This window comes from Cyprinodon tularosa, unplaced genomic scaffold, assembly GCF_016077235.1.
Source record: "Cyprinodon tularosa strain WSP-4 unplaced genomic scaffold, ASM1607723v1 ctg1154, whole genome shotgun sequence".
Lineage (NCBI taxonomy): Eukaryota > Metazoa > Chordata > Actinopteri > Cyprinodontiformes > Cyprinodontidae > Cyprinodon > Cyprinodon tularosa.
In genome coordinates, this window is record NW_024037953.1 from 51,019 (window position 1) to 70,464 (window position 19,446).

At 39.0% G+C, this 19,446-nt stretch overlaps 2 protein-coding genes across 4 annotated transcripts; both read right to left on the reverse strand.

Annotated features, from left to right (window-relative positions):
• Window positions 1–1,555: 1,555 nt before the first annotated feature.
• On the reverse strand, window positions 1,556–9,427 carry LOC119797338 (C-X-C chemokine receptor type 4-like). 2 transcript variants are annotated; one of them, XM_038306395.1, is made up of 5 exons: window positions 9,379–9,427; window positions 4,280–4,420; window positions 4,000–4,208; window positions 3,633–3,916; window positions 1,556–2,365 (listed from the first exon to the last, which is right to left on the reverse strand). In XM_038306395.1, exons 2-5 carry the CDS (start codon window positions 4,292–4,294, stop codon window positions 1,773–1,775), a joined length of 1,101 nt encoding a protein of 366 aa, XP_038162323.1. In that variant the 5' UTR covers window positions 4,295–4,420; window positions 9,379–9,427; the 3' UTR covers window positions 1,556–1,772. The 2 variants fall into 2 exon arrangements, with proteins under 2 accessions (XP_038162323.1, XP_038162315.1); XM_038306387.1 differs by lacking the exon at window positions 9,379–9,427 and having other exon boundaries at window positions 4,280–4,690.
• A 1,937-nt stretch (window positions 9,428–11,364) lies between these two features.
• On the reverse strand, window positions 11,365–16,008 carry si:ch211-227n13.3. 2 transcript variants are annotated; one of them, XM_038306408.1, is made up of 6 exons: window positions 15,852–16,008; window positions 15,419–15,470; window positions 14,871–15,316; window positions 14,431–14,506; window positions 12,288–12,380; window positions 11,365–12,194 (listed from the first exon to the last, which is right to left on the reverse strand). In XM_038306408.1, the coding sequence occupies exons 1-6, from the start codon at window positions 15,910–15,912 to the stop codon at window positions 11,843–11,845; spliced, it is 1,080 nt and encodes a 359-aa protein (XP_038162336.1). In that variant the 5' UTR covers window positions 15,913–16,008; the 3' UTR covers window positions 11,365–11,842. The 2 variants fall into 2 exon arrangements, with proteins under 2 accessions (XP_038162336.1, XP_038162344.1); XM_038306416.1 differs by lacking the exon at window positions 15,419–15,470 and having other exon boundaries at window positions 15,852–16,000.
• Window positions 16,009–19,446: the final 3,438 nt, after the last annotated feature.

Sequence of the window (19,446 nt, forward strand, 5' to 3'; positions counted from 1 at the left end):
AGATTAAGTAAAATAGTTTCATCCATCCATTTTCTGACACGCTTTATCCCAAGTGAGGTGGCGAGGGGTGCTGGTGCGTATCTCCAGCTGTCCACGGGCGAGAGGCGGGGTACACCCTGAACAGGGCGCCAGCCCATCGCAGGGAAACACCATTAACGCAAACATAAGGAGAATTTAGAGAAGCTAATTAACCTAACAGTCGTGTTTTTGGACTGTGGGAGGAAGCCGGAGTACCTGGAGAGAACCCACGCATGCTCAGGGAGAACATGTTAACCCGGGCCGGGAATCGAACCCATAACCTTCTTGCTGCAAGGCAGCAGTGCTAGCCACTGCCCCAAGTAAAATAGTTTTTATTTTATAATCAGTTATTGTACCTTCCACTTTTGGATAATACTTTTGACTGAGAGGGAGACTCACAGTAAGATAAAATGCCCAAAGGAGAACACAAGTCAAAAAAGCCTGAGAAACGCTGATTTAGAGTAAATCATATAACTGATTAAGCTCTCTCAGACCCTTTAGAGTAACCAGCGCTTTGTGTAGCAGCTCTCTGTGTTGGTGAGAGCGGACTGTTTGATTGTTTTAACCGCTTGTTTTCTTAAAATGAGCTGCAGGAAGTCTTTCCTGTTTTGAATACACTATGAATAGAAGGGAATTGTGTGTGTTTTTGCTCCTGTCTATGTATTTGCCAACATGTCAATGAAGGATGGGGGATGTAAGAGGTGGCCTTCCAAACAGGCTCCAGGTAAGTGTGTTTTCCACGTTCCGTTCACTACAATATATGATCCACTTCAGAGTGGGATGTAGATGTATGTGATTTATGGCCTGACTGCCACCGTCCACTCTACAGCATCCCCATTTGCGTATTTTTCCTCGCCTTTCTCACAGAGCCTCTCTTCTTCATCACCTTTTCCTCATGACCAGGAAACAGGAACTTCCAGCTTCTGTCTCTTCCAGGTGGAAGTAAGAATGTGGGAAGCTCTGGTGTCAATGTGTATACATCAGAGTATTGGAAAAACTGACCCCTTTGACCCGTGAGCTTTTCTTCTCCTCTCTCACGTAGAAGCAAACCATTTATAGAACCAAAAGAAATAGAATTGCCATCCCTCCAAAACACACATCGCCGCGGTTTCACACGCTGTGATGGAAACCCACCTGTTATCTCACACCCTCTCTCTGGAACGGTTTCATTTTTCGAGCCTGGGTTTGCATCAGTGATTCCAGATGCCACACAGCTCAATGCTAACCCATAAAAAAAAATAAAATATAGAGGTAAAATATGACTATTGCAACACTTTTGTATCCAGTTTACCATGTTCTGTAGGGACTCACCAGCTTTGCATTAAAGCACAGGAAATGTTAATGGAAAATCTGGATTTAAAAAAACAAATATCTATTCTACTTTTCTTTGTGCTATTTGGTGACTTTAATTGCAATTAAATTTTATCTCCATGAGGACTTGAACTATCTGTATTTATGAGTATTTTATTATGCGTTAGCTGGGATTGGCTATTCTGCCTGTTTCAATCAGGCAGGAAAAAAACAAAACACGTTTATGAACTTGTTTGGTAAGGTTTATTAGAAATATGTACAACAGCATGCAAACACAGGTATATCAACAATATTTACAATATTTACAAGTGAAAATCTACAAATGAGAAGAAGTCATGGACCAGCAGACTGCTTCTTATCTTTCCTCATATTTGAAAAAAAACAAAAAAAAACCTCTTAGAAATATATCACATATGTACAGAACAGTGCAGCTCAGGGAAACCCTAGCTGGAATGCAAACTGGAGGATTCAGATTCGGTGGTTGTTGAAGTGCCGGCACGTCTCTTGGGCAACACCTTCAAACTGGAGGCCCTGCTGAGAGTTAGTGCCCTGCGGGCAGAGCTCTTGAACCCAGCCCCCAGAAACGCGTAAAGCAGCGGGTTCAAGCAGCAGTGTGCGAACGCCATGGCCTCTGCCACCGACAGCCACACGTCTAAAGCCGTCTTCAGCCTGCAGCTCCAGGGCAGGATCTCCAGACGCAGCAGCGCATCCACAGAGATGCCCACTCCATATGGGAACCAGCACAGAAAGAAGCAGAGAACCAAGGCGATAGTTGTCCTGACTGCCCTCCTCTTCTGCCACTGGCCCCCCAATGGGCCTCTGGTCAGCCTGGAGACGATGACGCAGTAGCACACCAGAAGAACCAAACCAGGGATCACTAGACCAACCACGACCAGCTGGAGGTTAAAGACGGCAATCCAGACACGGGGATTCTCTCCTGGGTAGAAGCGCTGGCATGCGATACCCTCTCCGCCCTCGTTAGTCCGAGCAAATATCATATCTGGGACAGCCAGCAGAGTAGCAGGCAACCACGCACCTGTAGGGCAAAGGAGGACAAAAACAAGTTGGAAAAATCCTGTCAGGGTTTGGGTATCAACAGTGGCAGCTCTAGATGAAAATGACCAGGGTGGGAGCAGTGATTCTTAATGGTTGCAAACAATAAAATAATGAAACAAAAAGAACAGAGCAAAGGTACATTTTGTATTTTGAACATGTAATTTCTATATAACTGTTCTAGTAAATAATAAAAAATAAATATTAAATTGTTCCATGGAACAAATCGATTATAGTCTTGTTTTTTATCATAGAAAATAGAAAACTGAATTGGAGCCACTGATCTAAAAAAGGAAAAGTTTCTAAAAATCAGTGTATATGCCCTTAATCTGAGCAGATAAATACATTAATCTGCCAAAGGAAGGAGGAGTTTGGCTCTCAAAGCAAAATAATATGATACTATGCAGTTGAAGATGGAATTATTTTTGTTTTTTTAAACATAAATCATCATTTGATTTGCAATTTGTCTTACATATGTCTTAAATCAAGGTAAGTAACATCTATTTCAAGAAAAACTGACTTGCCTTTTATCTTTTAATACAGCAAGGTGCAAGGACCAGGTCTAGAGGGGTGCTGGCCCCTTTTGGCCCCCATGTAGAACAACCCAATGTATCAACATAGGATCATAGCGTCATTCTTAGTGTTCAATGGGAAACTAGATCTTTTTTGTATTTTATAACAATGAAATTTGATCCATTTTCTGGTTTATTTAGCATGAAAAACAAACAAAAACAAAACATTAGGAATGTAGTAAAGAAGAACGAATATGTGTCCTTTAATAAAACGGAAAAAACAAAAAGCTGAATGTTGGAAAAACTGTACACTGGAACAAAATTGAAATCTAGATTAGTATTTCTTTCTTAAAATAACTGTATTTGTTCTTGGATTGAGGAGGTAAAAGACACCATTTAAAATAAGAAAACACAATTGCATTGTCTTATTTCAATTGCATGTTATCTAATTATCTTATTTTAAGAGTAAAAATACTCATTCCATTGGCAAACTTTACCTACTCAAATTAAGGGCAAATACAACTAATTTAAGACATTTTTAATTATTTGTAGATCGTTTTTCTAGCTTAAATCATATCTCAGTCTTATGTTTACATTTGACCACCATGTTTACATTTTATCTCTGCTGCACTTTAAGAAATGGAAATGTATTGAGAGCTGCACTGATAGAAATTTCATTTTGCTTACGTTCTGTGTAAACAAAATTACAATAAAGTTTAAAGTCTGAGTTTTACGCACCTACATACACCGCCTTGTGCGCCAGCATCTGCCTCAGCCCGCCGGTGTTTGTGTCTGTGGCCCGGACCACTGCCAGGTACCGGTCCAGACTGATGAAGGCCAGGATCAGCACGCTGCCGTACAGGTTGACAGTATAGATCACGTGGACGCCGATGCACATGGCGGCTCCAAAACGCCAGTCATTCAAGGCTGCATCTACTGCCCAGAAGGGGAGCGCCAAAACAAAGAGGAGATCGGCAACGGAAAGATGGAGTCGATACCAGTCTGTCAGGCTGCACTTTGACCTGTGGGGCAGAGAGAGGGTCACCTGGTCAGCGGCCTCATTTCACCTCTCAGGGGGGAAAAAAACCTGCTCCTGTCCTCTCACCTGCGCTGGCAACCCAGCACCAGAACAACCAGACCGTTTCCGGTGATGCCAAGGATGAAGATGAGGGCAAAAACCACAGGAACGAAAACCCGACGAAGCTCGTCTGTCATCACCTGCGCAGCATTACAAGGCTCCTCCAGGTCCATTCCCTCATCTCCGAAGCCTGAACCAGAACCCGTGTCATTGAGGTCGAAATCCACGATGATATGCTGGAAAAACACAGTGGAAATGTTTATTCTCTGACTTCTGAACTTCTAATGTGCAGCTGAACCAAACTCACCTCATAGTAGGACATGATGGAGACAATCCTCTGCAGAATGAAGCCAACTCTCCCCTCTGAGAGCTTTTATTGCTGCCTCTATGCCCCTCCTCCAAACACTCCCAATGCATCTGTCTGCCGGCTGAAACTTGTTGTTTTTTCCTGTTTTCGAGGTGTCAGGTGTTAAAACTGGATCTATCACAGGATGCCATGTGCGTGTCTGAATTGTTTCAGCCCCTGAGACCTCTGGCATGTAATCATCAGGGTCAATTGGCAATAGGAAAGACCGCCGCTGAGAATCAGACAATGTGCGTTTGTGTTTGTGGCTCCTTCAAAGCTCCAAACTTGATTAAATCAGAACGAGCCCGTGGAGCCAACATACTCTGATATTTCAGTTTTCTTCAGCATAAAGGTTTTTTTAGCTATACGTGTTTTATTCAGTTTATTACTTATGTTAAAAAGTTGGTCAAAATTAAAATAAAGAAATATGTCCTAACATATATATTTATATACATATATGCAGATGTTTTTTCTCTTCATTCAACAATAATAGAATATTAAGTGTTGTATATCGTGTTATAAAGTGTTATTTAAAAGCAAACATCAGAACCTACTGAACTTGCCCAGATCTTTTTTGCTGCAAGAAACTGAGGTTTGCAAATATTACAATTTAAGGAAAAGTTACTGACTTTATTTCCGTTTTATTTTTTACAGTTCAAAATGCGATAACTTTAAATTTTAAATCAGACATTTAGCAATGCTTGTCTTGCTTTGACATTAACCTGGGTTTCCTATTAAACCCACACCATGCTGATTCTCACTGCAAGAGAAGATGAGGCTCTTAGTGACTCTGCTAATATGCTGCAAAACTGTAATCTGATTAATTGTTAACATGACCTCCATATAACGCAGAGATGGTGACATTCTCTCTTAGTTATGTCTTTATTTTCTGCAATTCTGCAAACAACTTTACTTTTATTACATTATGCTTCTGTGGAAAACATTAAAACTTTTTTAGTTTTTTTCTCAAAAATATTAATTAGCATTTATTGAGGCTATAAGCAGACATATACTTCACCCTTTAGTGTTGCAGTAGGACCTCTAGAGTCTAATTTTGTATGAAACAATATTGAGACAAACCTAAGACTTAGTTTGTTGATTAACAAATGTCACTTGGGTCCTAGGGGACAATAAAATATTTTCTAATCTATTCTATATAATCCTGTAAGTAATCAGCTGCGTAGTATTTTTCTGCCTGCTCGTTTATAATGTAAAGATAATAAAAAGTCCAAAGCTTCTAATTATTAGCGTTAATATTCTCCAATACTAAATGTTTGCTTCTTTTCTTTCCTCCTTTCTGTGGAAAGAAGGAGATCTGTTGCCAACGATGAATCTGAATACCTAAGCTCAGACAAACTGTGCTCTGACACACTGATTCTGACCAACCTATGCCAGGACAGAGGGGATATTGTCAATGAAGTGATGAAGATTGTCACGTCCAGAGGTGCAACAATGTCTGATCCAACCAACTTGGATTTTAAGTAATTTCCCTCTAGGATTACTAAAGTATTTCTGCTTCTTATTCTTGAGGATGGTTATTGGGGGAACAGAGGTCCTTCAAGACCTGGATGTACCCAGATGATGTGCCTCACTAATGGGGCTGATATATGCACTCAACTAGCCTAAAACAACTGAAGAACAATGAACACAATATTTCTTGAGCTTCATGGTGTGAAAGCCAGTCCAAAGGTTATGTCTCTAAAAACTAAACGTCTTTTCTAAAACTGTGGCCTCAATAATAATCATTTAAGTTTTTTTAAAAGTCTAAGTAAAACAGATAAGTTAGAATTGCTAAAAATTAAGTCATTAGCCCAATTCATATTACCAAAACCTTTTTAAGTATAAAAGTTTCTTCACTTTAATGTAGATTTTAGAGGAAAAACAGAATCCTGTTTATTGTACTAAAGTAATTGAGCATCATGGGATTTACTCCATAATGGTTAAGTTGGAACAACTTAAGATCCATGAAAATAGTTAATTTATTTATTCATTTTTTTTGGTCGAGCCATGGTATTGTTTTTCTTGCGTCACTGCCTTACATGAAGCATGAAACCATGTACGAATGAACATGGGGGGGGGGGTCATGATGAAAATACAGTGTTACATCCTTCAAAGATGCATATCAGACTTCCTCTGGTTAGTTCTGCTAAACTGCAGGCAGAAGGACTCCCTCTGATCTTTGCAGGTGAAGCGTCACCAGTGTGTCCGTGGTATCAGATGTTCTGCGCTCCAAAGTTATGCTGAGATTCTAAGCTCTGCTCTCAACTGGGAACATTGAGATTAAAGAGGGTTCAATACGACTTTTGTCTCTACAACACAAGTTGTTTGAATTATGATCAAACTTCCCGATTAAGTCATGGTAGATGATTTTAAAGTGATCAGGATTGAAATACGGAGCCAGGATGGATGGATATAGATATTGGTTTCCATTCTCTGACCTTAAATCCCTTTGCATTCTTTTGAATTTGAATATTTTAAGATGAAAAAACAAACATAAAAAGGATATTTACATAATGTCTTAAATCTGCTTATCTAAACAAAGGACTACATCCATATCTGTCATCTGCATGAGATGGAGGCTCAAGTGTCTCTGCAGACACATTTCCTGACTCTGCTTTGACTGGAAATCTCCATCCTCTAACAATTCTCTCAGTCCGTAAGTAAATAGTGAGCCTACTCTAAAACAAACTTGAAAAAAGCTATCACAAGTGTTCACCCCCCCGGGACTCTTATCTGCTTCTCACTTTCCACCCCCACCCTTCCTCAAAATGTTATCAGCTCAACCAATCTGGTTATAAAGCACTGCTGGGCAGATTGAGGAAACTATGCATACATTTCTGGTGCTAAACCTTTATATAAATATTTTGTTTGTATCATCTTAAATAAATATTTTTGATTATTATATGTTATAAATTAAAGAGTAAAATAAACAATTTGCAACAAAGAAGGATGTGATGTGAAATGTAGATGTGGACAAATGCAGATAGGTGGTAGGAAGGTGGATGATTACTCTTTACCTCGGCATAAAGTGGGTAAATAAACCCAGAGACTTAAACAATCATTTCAATTTAATTTCTACATTAGTTGCTGACAGAACCATCGGTCAACTGTGATTTAGATTAGGGTAAATTTTAGGATGATGACGCCACCTAGTGGACTAATAGAATGCATGAAGGCAAGAACAACAGCAAAACCTGCAGTTTGCTTTGCAGAAAGCTTTAAAGGAATAGTACACCCAAAACATGATTAGCCTTCATTTTCTACTCACCTCCATGCTGAACAACACTCTGGAGTACTTTTTTGATATCTCAAATGCATCTGGAGATCTGGGAGGCTTCTTGCTGTCTGCTGACATTCAAATAATGGAGGTCCATGGCGCCCGAGACAGAAAGGTCCATAAAAGTCCACAAAAACGTGTCAATATTCCTCCATACCGCTCGTCCAATGTAATCCAAGTGTCCTGAGTGGGTAGCATCCAGAATTTACTCGAAACGAAGTCATTTAGAATGTTTTTAGAGCATAAACAGTAGTGTATAGGATTTCCTAATAGCGCCCCCATGCTCGCTCACGATTCTACGGAAGCCGGCAGACCAAACCGGAAGAAAGTGCGCATTCAGCGTCTGGTCTGCCGATAATGCAAGCGTAGAAGAAGAAATGTGCTGTTTACCTGTGCAAAGAAAGAAACAACGAAAGAAAAATGTCTGAGGACTTCAGTGTTGAGGAAGAGCATGAGTTCTTTGCCGAGCTGAATGCGCTGGTTTGGTCTGCCGGCTTCCGTAAACTCGCGAGCGCGCATGGGGGCGCTATTAGGAAATCCTATACACTACTGTTTAGGCTCTAAAACGTTCTAAATGACTTCGTTTCGAGTAAATTCTGGATGCTACCCACTCAGGACACTTGGATTACATTGGACGAGCAGTATGGAGGAATATTGACAAGTTTTTGTGGACTTTTGTGGACCTTTCTGTCTCGGGCGCCATAGACCTCCATTATTTGAATGTCAGCAGACAGCAAGAACCCTCCCAGATCTCCAGATGCATTTGAGATATCAAAAAAGTACTCCAGAGTTTTGTTCAGCATGGGGGTGAGTAGAAAATGAAGGCTAATCATGTTTTGGGTGTACTATTCCTTTAATCATTATATTTCTAACAGTAACACAGCTGGATTGTTGCGCTGAATGGAGCATCTGATTTGTTTAAAAAGATGAAGTGAAGCAGAAACATCACAGGAGACTTAAAAATTAGCAGAAATTCTAAAAGGGTCAGTAAGTAGTAATGCCAAGTTCACACCAAGAGCAGCAGGAGCAGCTAGTTTACATGCAGTCAATGGTTGACGCACATGAGGGGCAGCCGAAGGTCCCGTCAATATGGCAGGCCATTTTGACATTTATTAGCTTTACTGAATATATATTCCAGATGTCTGAAATGCATTTCCTCCTAGTCAAAATAAACATTTGAGATATCTAAAATAGCATTCTTCCTATCTAAAATATACATTGCAGTAGCTGAAATGTAATTCTTACTAGTACAACTGATGTCACGTTTCCCCTTCATGTATATTGGGCTTTGACTTCCAGATATCTTAAATAACATTCTTCTTATCTAAAATAAACATTCTTCCTATCTAAAATGAAGTTTACTAGGATGAACTCAAATTTCTGACTAGCAGGAATGTAATTTTGACTAGGAAGAATCTTATTTTAGAGATCAACAAGTGGAGCAATAGAGAGGAAAGCCCTTCTAATAATTGTCAATTCAGCCTGCCATATATCCTACTGAGGGCCAGGTACAACCCTGGCACGTTCTTGTGTGTTGGTGTCAGGATTGTTGGGAAAACCTGGACTGGATTTTTAACAGTGCGGCATTAAGTTAGGGAACGGAGTTCAGTTTTAATGTTCATATGCGGGACAAACTGAGTGTGGAGTGAGAGCGTGTGAGGACACTAAAATGCGTGAGTCTCACCCCCAATGCTGGTGAGTTGGCAGTCCTGCAATGGTTGGCTCTACGTTATTAAAAGTGACCGACAGAGTACAGAAAATAGCTCATGAAAGCACTTCTTACCTCGTTGAAGTAGCTTGAAGAACAACCCCGGTGCCTGTCGAAGTCGCGCTATTTCCACGAAACATCGCGAGATTATACTGCATCGCTAATATCCCGAAAAAGAGGCCACCGGCCGCCGGTGGGTAGCTTTACAGCTAATATCACAGTCAGTGGATGTACTGACCAAGACAATCCATGTATAACCCCCTACAACCAATGGAATACCAAGAGAAAGATAAATAAGATCGGGAGATAGTTTAAATACAGTCTTGCTTTTGCAAATTAAGTTTGTCATAAACCTCTAAACAATTAATAGATGAATGTTTACCACAATTTTATTAAATATGTTTAACATCAGTTTTTACAACAAGGTAGACCTTTTTCTTAAAAAAAAAAAAATATTGTATTTAAAACAAATCATTAAAATAATTACGGTTTAGATCTGACATAAAAAGATATGTTCTTAAATTTTTGTAGTTACATTTTAATAGACATTTTGCTTTTTACAAGCTTTAAAGCTTGTAAAAAGCTTTGAACATCTTAGATGTTCAAAGTTAAATGATCTTTAAGTCACATCTAGAGGCTTTAGTTCAGAAATAAATCAAGATTCTGTTAACAAGACTTCAATTAAAATAACCTGGGTAATTTCCAGTGCAGTGACCCCAGATTTAAATATTTGTATTTTGGAGCAATTTTTTCTGCCTTGTGACAAAGTGCTGCAAAAAAAACATTGTAAAAAAAAAAAAAAAAAGAAAAAAAAAAAAAACTGCATCAGTGCTAACATGACAAATAACTTGTGATCTTCAGCTTTTTTTTAGGTGATCCATTTTCCAAATAGAGGAAATAGTATTAAGGAGGCTTCACCAGGCCTTTTTGACGTGGTTCCTTTTAATTCCAAAAAATAAGTTAAAAACAAACCAAAGGACTTCGTTTTCCTTTTCTGCATATTTTGACAATTGCCTGATCGCTATGTGCCACAGCGAGTTTGGTTCTGCAACCCTGTAGGTTCTCCGGTGCAGTCGGTGAGATAATGCTCTGTGAACCGCCCTGGCAGGATTCAATCGAATCAAACTTTCTCTCACCCTTCTTCTTTGCACTCTAATACCAATTGCTGCTAGTCTGGCCAAAACAGAATTAGCTCCCAGTTCTTCATTTTCTCCAACCAACTACTTTATCAAGTTCTGTATTTGAAAGGTGTGCATACCTCATTTGGTATGTCAAGTTAAAGCGCCTAAGAGCCATTGCCAGTTTTTACTGAAGTGGCATTGTGATACAAACTGCTGAAGAGGATATCGGAATTACTGGAAAACATGGAAAAATGTAGCAAAGATTAGAGGTCAACTACCACAGCGTGCTCGCATCTAAGATTATAAATGTATTGCATTGTCGTTCTTGTGCTAGTATTGAATAGAACAGTGGGCATGTTTACCCTATTTAGTGGCTGGAATGATTAATATCTAATAAATCATCAGCCTCCCAAACCCTCTGCTTTTCACCTGCCGTTACCCCTTTCTGTCATTATTTAACAAGAAAACCACATGTGAAACTTAAATCATGGACTAATGCTAAATTGTTCCTTTTTGAAAAAACTTGAATCGCATGGGGACAGCATTTTTTTAAAAGCTCCAAAAGATCTGAAAAAATACCAGCTTTGGTTCATCCACACGCAGCTCGGATTCTTCGATTCAACCTAACTTCAGCGATTCTGTACGGAAGGTAGAAATATGATGCAACACAGTCATTTCTATCCCCACTCCATGTCAAATATTACAGAAACTATCATTCAAGTTTCTGTTGACCTGCAGAAGTCAGAAAAAACAACCACTTGCTAAACCAAGTTCACCTACTGAGCAAAAATTAAAAAGGAATCAAAAAAACTTCAGATTCAGTAGACACAAATTAACCTTCCTCTTTTGTACCGGTTCCAGACCTATGTCTTATAAAGAACCTGTGGAGTGAGCTGAAGAGAACTTAAAAGAGGAGCCAGGATAATAAAGAGGAGAGTTATAAGATCCAAAGTTGTTTAATTGTGTACTTTTAACACAACACATTAAAAGCAGCAGTGTCAAAATCCCGACCACCAATCATTTAACAGGGCATATTTCTTTCTCCACTTGCATAAATGCATCCTTGTTAAACATTTTGATAGAGATATTATGCTCTTTATTTACAGCAATAAGTGTGACAGATTTTGTATTTAAACTGTATATCGAGGCAAGTGAAAACTTGTTAAAGAACTGTAGTCAGGGCCAAGTTTAAATACATTTATTTACAGTTGTTAGGATGCATAAAAAGGTCAATCTAAAATAATACTCACTGAAAAAAAACACCATAAAAATAAAACAGCAAAAAATATATAAACGGGGCAACATTAACAAGCATGCAACTGCAACATTATATTAGGGAAACCCAACAGAAACAGAATCCGTGTGAACAGCAGCAAACTAGTTTGAAGCAACGCTATGATTGGCTGACAGTGAACAACTCAACGGTCTTGGCAGCATGTTTCTTTGATGATGACACTACTGTTTCTCTGCAGCTGAGCCAGAAGCTTTCTGAATTCAGCCCTCTTTGGTGGCCTCTCCTGATTTTGGATCTCTGCCGATGCTCTGGTCTCATCGATCCTGGCCTGACTCTGCGTTTCTGGACTGCTGAAATCTTGGAGGTTGCTGCAGCTGCTAAATGAGCTGTTTAGGGTTTCACCCAAATCTTTCAACTCTGCGTCTTGCCCGTTTTGAAGGCGCTGTTGCTTAAAGACGCGGGGGCCCTGGGAGTTACTACTCCTCCTCCTTTTCTTCCTATTTCTTTTTGCCAAAAGTTTGGACTGCCTCAGGTTCCTGGCATGAAAATAAATTGCATATAGAGCGGTTATACAGGGGAAAGGCCAAACTGAAAAAAGTATACAAAAAATAAAAAAAAAACCTCTTTACCTTCGGAGGAAGGTGTGTTGCCTCGAACACGGCGATGAGTGCTTCGGCCTCTGCACGTCAATTCCATCAAGCTGAACATGACTCAAAAGCTTCCTGTCAAAACACATTAAACCAACTTTAACCAGTGATGTTTGACACCAATTTCCTTTCAGATTCGATAGAGAGTAAAATACAGCCTAGATTGGTGATTCAAATCTGATCATTTGAGCAAATACAATACAGCTAACTTGCCTGGTAAATGTACTAAATAAGTCATCATTTTATTTTACTGAGTGGATCAAGTTCAAATTGCCACTAAAATATTGAATTAAATGAATAAATGTCCCAATTATTTCCTAAAACATATCTACATTTTGCAATGTTAACAGTCATGGCATCCATACATGCATTTCAGAAACTGTTATTCTGTTTAAAAGTTACCATAGCTGTTTCATTAAAATAACTAATTTGTATAATTTAATGACACCCATTTAATATAATCAACTTTAATGATTAATTTTTTTGGGAATCAATTTTAAATCTAGCTTCTAGGCTGAGGGTGGATGACAAGGCAAATTACTCCAAGCTAAATTCATGCAGATTTATAACGAAAAATGATCTTAAAATATGTAAAACAGGTACAGTGAACCCTCGCTGTAACGCGGTTCATTTTTCACAGTCTCACTGCTTCACGGATTTGCATCATGCATTGCGTTCTGCATTCTGCATTCAGAACAGCAATGAAATACTGTGCTGTACATGTGAGTCACTATTTGTCCGACTGTACTTTGTATTTTTTTTTTCATAATAATTTTTCATTTTCTGCCTTCCAATCAGTCGCGGTGGGGCGGTGCTGATCCCCGCAATATTAACTCTTCAGTTCGTATTGATGATTAAAATTATTATTTATTAATTTATAACTATATTATTTTACAGTACAGTACTGTAGTTATTTGTAAAAAAAAAAAAAAAAAAAACATTTATACAGTACTTTTATTTGTTAAACAAATGCTTGGGCCTTTAAAAAGGTTTTGTTCCTTGATTTCAATGTTTTATGGGGTATTTCATTGTATAATAACTGGAAAAAAAATAAAGGATTCTACTTCACGGATTTTGCCGATCGCGGATTCTTTTTGGAACGTAACCCCAGAGATAAACGAGGGTTCACTGTAAATGAGATGATCCACCAGTGGAAGAAATATTGTACCCTTAGAATAAGATAATTAGATTTTATTCACTTGAATTGGTTGTCTATTTTAAACATAATTCTTCTTATTCTATTGCCAAACTGTCTCACTTATACCTGCTTAAATAAAAATCGAAACACTTAATTTAAGAAAAATTTAATTATTAATTGTATCCAGTGTAATATGAACAACTACAACAGCTATAATGCTTAAGGTAGTTTAAAGGTCCACATTTTCTCCCCCTGTACCTTTCTACCAGCGTAGCACCAGGGCCTGACACAGTGCTCTCCTCTTTATCAATAACGCTGTATACTCTGTGTTTTGGTTTAACCCGCTGTGTTTCCCAAAGTCGTTAGGTTTTATGAAACCCTCACCGTTTTCCTTTACATAGGGGGCCTCTGAGTGAGCGGCAAGCTGTGCTTGGCATTAGGTACTGATAAGTATCCGCGCGCGCCGGATACCATTCATTCATTCTGTCCGCTGAACTGCTGCTAGTATTACTCACATGCCTGGAAGATGTCTAGCGCTACTACCACAGATGATCTCGCTCTCAAAACGGAATTGAACGGGCTGCCTGTCACAACTCCAGTCCGGCGTGTGGATGACGTCATACACACTCAGCTTTGTTTTTAAAACATATAAATATAAAAAATATAACCGCGGATGTCTGGGGGACAGTGATTCACCTACATGTTATGAACGTGGCGTACCATAAATGATAAATTATGAACAGTTTAGTTTGAGCCTTCAACTCGTTGCCCATAGGAAGATGTTACTTGGATATAATAAAACCGAATATCTTCAGAACCGCTCCAAATGACACAAAATTCATATGGGTGAGTAGAGCATGATGTAATAACTTAAAATCAAGGGCCAATGTAAAAAAAAATATAACGGTGTTCCCCTTTAAGAGCCTTAAGTTCTGGTAGTGATATTTTATCATCTTTCCACACATCTCTAATTTTAACTGTTCTTACCGTTTGGCATTAGGTCGTCTTCCGGGCATCCATCTTTTCAGCAGTACCCACTGGTCACAGTCCAGAGACTCTGGATCTGAAAAGGAAACCCATGTGAGACAGAAAGTTAAGTATGGAACAAGCTGAATTTCTACGGGGTCGACTTATCACACAGCACCCCATTTCATCATAGGTATCAAATACTTAAAAATTAAAATACTTTAAGCAGTAAAATTGGAGAAATGTAGCGAGGTTGGATGCTATGACATTATTTTTTCTGTGTTAATGTTTTAGTGTTGCTTTAAGAATAATAAGCTAAATATTTCTTCTAAAGTTTTACATTTCTAGTATAATTATTGTAGCTGTCCCTCTATTTTTAACAATAATTTTTTTAATTCTTTCCCAGAGCTTTTTGGACCATATTTTACTTCTTAGAATAAGAATAAAATAAATAAACGAACCGTTATTGAGGAGTTTGTTTTTGACTGGCTCCTTCAACCTTTTGGCCTTTTCGTAGAGCTTATGGCAAGGAGAGCAAAGATGGCAGTAAAGCTCCTCTCGGTTGTCGTAACATAAAGTGGAAGGACCAGAAGCTATGCTGCTGCTTTCAGAGTCGCTCTCATCGTTTGACTCATCCAGTCCATAACTGAGAAAGCCAACAGCCTCTGTTGAGGTTTTGTGTTCGGGAACGTGGCTTTTATTTGGGTTCTTGTTGATGAGGTCGATGATGTCACAGTCCTTGCTCTCATTTGAATCGGTTTCCTTCAATGATGACCTTCCCCTCCGGGTTCTAAGCCGAGGTTTTGCATTGTATCTGTCCCTCGTGGGGCTGTTCTGGGTGCTCTTCAATCTGGAGGAACGTCGTATAGACATGGGTACTGTCCACTTCAGCCAGTACTTATATGACCTGTGAAAGAGAAACAGGGATTCATGATGATAAACCAAAACTTTATGCTGTTGACAAAATTAATTGGCTTTTTATCAGTATCCGTTCATAATCCTTTCTCACCTGTGATATTCTATTTTTATTATCCTCGAATGTGACAAAAAGACGTGTGTTTCTAGCCACAATGAAAGCAGAAAATAGACGCATGATACATAATGCAGTTATCTGAAGAACTTTTTCTTTTTTTAAATTATTGGATTCAATAAAGATCAAAGTGGCTTTATGAGTCGATCCTGTTTCTCTTAAACAATTCCTCTTTTCCGCTTGTCAATATATTTTATTGCACTTAATTTACCAGGTTTCATGGATTAAAATAATGTAAACGCCGGCAAAGTAAACTTTAACAAATGTCTTTATCACAAAAGTTCAACACCAATAAAAAAATTGTGCACTTTTACTTTAGCTACAGTTAGCACGAGCATGCTAAGTTATGCTAGGCTAAGCTAAAAACAAACAGCAACAACCAAAAGCTCAAAGGTCGCTATTCTCTACTGACCAGCGGTCAGATTAAATACTCGAGTCGATTCATTTCTCAGACGGTTTCCATCTCCAGACATATTCCCAACTGGTTCAATTATCCGCTAAATGTAGAGCAAAATAACCCCGCGGACATTTTAATTCAAAGCCTTTTTTTTTTCCTTCATTCAAAGCTGAGCGTGCAGCGGGAGGCGGTGCTTGACGTCACGATGAAGAGCCAATCACATGAAGCTAAACAGAGTTCCGCTTCATCCAAACTTTCGCTACACCGCCACCAGCTGGCCAAGAAGAGTAACTGTGTAGTAATTGTTTCTTTTTTTTGAGGGTTAAATATATTTTATTTTTCTTTTATTCACATTGTCTGCTCTTAAAAAAAAGTTAGAACTATAAATTTACAGTCATAGGTTTATATTACTGTTTTTATTTTATTTATTTTTTCAAGGCTTCACTTTAAAAAAAGATGAAATGGTCCAGAGAGCTGTTCCAAATGAAATTTCTTTTTGTTTTACACTTGTGTAAACAAAATGATAAATAAAATCTGTCTAAGTCTAAGTAATAACTGATGGGTTACGTTTCAGCTGTCCTATATTTTGCCTCTACCGAATGCATAACATTTTCTACAAATTTTCTACAAATCATTTGAACTTAGACTTAGACAGAACATTTAGAACAGCTCTCTGGACAATTTCATGTTTTAAAGTATAGCCTTGATAAGATAAGCAGCAGTTGTGGTTGAGCAGCTACTTTTTTACTTTAACTTTTAAGATTCAATCTTCTGCTTCACACACAAGTTATGTTTCAACACAACGATTTTGGGCTAAATCTAAATTCAATATGCTGTTATAGTATGTAAAATCCTTGATTACCATATTTAAGAATATAGGTGTGTGGAAGTGTAAACTTGATATAGTGCCCTCTGACACATTAATTAATAGTTAATCCTGAGAGCAAACAGAGAACTCAGCAATTTATCCTATTATTTTTTAATCGAATCTCTTGCCACTCATCCTGGTTTAATCAGAAGTTTGAGTAAGCTGGACAGGTCTTGCAGTCTGTAGAACAGGTGTTACACCATATTAGAAAAGAATAGAACGTTTCTTTATTGTCCCACAATATTTTCTGCACCATCAAATACTGCGTGACCCAAGGGGCTTTTGTTTGTGATTGTCCTCACCAGTCTATCAACAAACCCTAACTGGAATTTCTAAACCTAACATCACAAAACCCTTACTTAAACTGAAGTCAAGTGTATTCATAGTGACCTCTTGGGCCATGAAGGGTCACAGAATACGGTTCCGCACATTGTAGCTGCTGTCTGCTACAATGTGCTGAACATTTTGTGCCACAAACATCCATGCACAGTTACTAATGGAAAGACATATTTATCTCTGAAGATTTAAGATCCAAATAAATCTGTGAAGTTTGTCCAGAAGCCCTCGCTACATTTGCAGATATTAACACATGCATGCCGGCTTTATTAAAGGTTTTGTGGACAATTGTTCGGCTTTGATCGATTGGTTGTCCTACATGCCAGTTTCGGTGATGTGCTCATGTAACACCAATGATCATGCTCTTTGTGCGCATTTCTAGTGTTAATTTATTCATTGAGTTTGGTTTTAGCCATTCATTATAGCTCTGCTGCTCCCACCGTATACTTTGAAAAAGGCCAAGAGTTGCAACTATTTTATATTCACATATTTGCACAAGTGCAGTTGCTCAAAACATGACTAGGGCATTTCTTTCCTATATTTTTATTAAAATCATGCACTGTAGCTTATATATAGTTTTGAATGTTATTAATATAGACACTCATAAATATCTACATTAAACAGGTCTGGCTGTTATATAAGTGACTTACCTCTTTATCCTTTCCAAAAAAACACAAAGACTGGCTCTGAAAAGAGCAGTTTTTCTGTATTTGTCCTCTCGAATGTTAATATATTGATGTGGGAAAAAAATCTATACCTTTTTTGTTGTCAGATTATGGTTAAAACACTAAAATTACTTTATATTTAGTGTAATTACTAAAAAGTCATTCAGTATATATCTGGAGCATGCTAACCTCTAACAAACCCTTCTCCTCCAGCTGCGCTCCTTCCTCTCTAAACATTTGCTGTACCTGCTTTTCCTGCTCTAGCAACTAAGGAACAGTATATATTTGAACACCATCAGCTGAGTGTGAAAATGCCTTTTTTTTATCTTTTAGGATTTTATTCCTTTCAGCTCCATAGAGGTAGCACAAAAACATTTTTTTATCTCTACCAAAGGCATCACTAAACTATATCTAGAACTAATATTTCATTATTTTATCATAGATATTTAGATAACCCGGATGAAAACACATAAACCATCGTTAGAGATTCCACTATTTCAGTGCATCCTATTAGAATGTAGATACACTATATTGCCAAAAGTATTTGCTCACCTGCCTTGACTCACATATGAGCTTAAGTGACATCCCGTTCCTAATCCATAGGGTTCAATATGACGTCGGTCCACCCTTTGCAGCTAGAACAGCTTCAACTCTTCTGGGAAGGCTGTCCACAAGGTTTAGGAGTGTGTTTATGGGAATTTTTGACCATTCTTCCAGAAGCGCATTTGTGAGGTCGCACACTGATGTTGGACGAGAAGGCCTGGCTCTCAGTCTCCGCTCTAATTCATCCCAAAGGTGTTCTATCGGGTTGAGGTCAGGACTCTGTGCAGGCCAGTCAAGTTCATCCACACCAGACTCTGTCATCCATGTCTTTATGGACCTTGCTTTGTGCACTGGTGCACAGTCATGTTGGAAGAGGAAGGGGCCAGCTCCAAACTGTTCCCACAAAGTTGGGAGCATGGAATTGTCCAAAATGTCTTGGTATGCTGAAGCATTCAGAGTTCCTTTCCTTGGAACTAAGGGGCCAAGCCCAGCTCCTGAAAAACAACCCCACACCATAATCCCCCCTTCACCAAACTTTACACTTGGCACAATGCAGTCAGACAAGTACCGTTCTCCTGGCAACCGCCAAACCCAGACCCGTCCATCAGATTGCCAGATGGAGAAGCGCGATTCGTCACTCCAGAGAACGCGTCTCCACTGCTCTAGAGTCCAGTGGCGGCGTGCTTTACACCACCGCATCCGACGCTTTGCATTGCACTTGGTGATGTATGGCTTGGATGCAGCTGCTCGACCATGGAAACCCATTCCATGAAGCTCTCTGCGCACTGTTCTTGAGCTAATCTGAAGGCCACATGAAGTTTGGAGGTCTGTAGTGATTGACTCTGCAGAAAGTTGGCGACCTCTTCGCACTATGCGCTTCAGCATCCGCTGACCCCGCTCCGTCAGTTTACGTGGCCTACCACTTCGTGGCTGAGTTGCTGTCGTTCCCAAACACTTCCATTTTCTTATAATACAGCTGACAGTTGACTGTGGAATATTTAGGAGCGAGGAAATTTCACGACTGGATTTGTTGCACAGGTGGCATCCTATCACAGTTCCACGCTGGAATTCACTGAGCTCCTGAGAGCGACCCATTCTTTCACAAATGTTTGTAAAAACAGTCTGCATGCCTAGGTGCTTGAATTTATACACCTGTGGCCATGGAAGTGATTGGAACACCTGATTCCAATAATTTGGA

What these genes read in the sequence shown, in the direction of transcription:
- si:ch211-227n13.3 (XM_038306408.1), bottom strand. Translation starts at nt 15,912, where the DNA reads ATGTCTGGAGATGGAAACCGTCTGAGAAATGAATCGACTCGAGTATTT. An exon ending in ATAAAAATAGAATATCACAG is followed by an intron (nt 15,317 to 15,418) that starts GTGAGAAAGGAT and finishes TCTCTTTCACAG; the next exon opens with GTCATATAAGTACTGGCTGA. An exon ending in CAACACACCTTCCTCCGAAG is followed by an intron (nt 12,195 to 12,287) that starts GTAAAGAGGTTT and finishes TTTTCATGCCAG; the next exon opens with GAACCTGAGGCAGTCCAAAC.
- LOC119797338 (XM_038306395.1), bottom strand. An exon ending in GTGCTGGGTTGCCAGCGCAG is followed by an intron (nt 3,917 to 3,999) that starts GTGAGAGGACAG and finishes TCTGCCCCACAG; the next exon opens with GTCAAAGTGCAGCCTGACAG. An exon ending in GCACAAGGCGGTGTATGTAG is followed by an intron (nt 2,366 to 3,632) that starts GTGCGTAAAACT and finishes TTTGCCCTACAG; the next exon opens with GTGCGTGGTTGCCTGCTACT.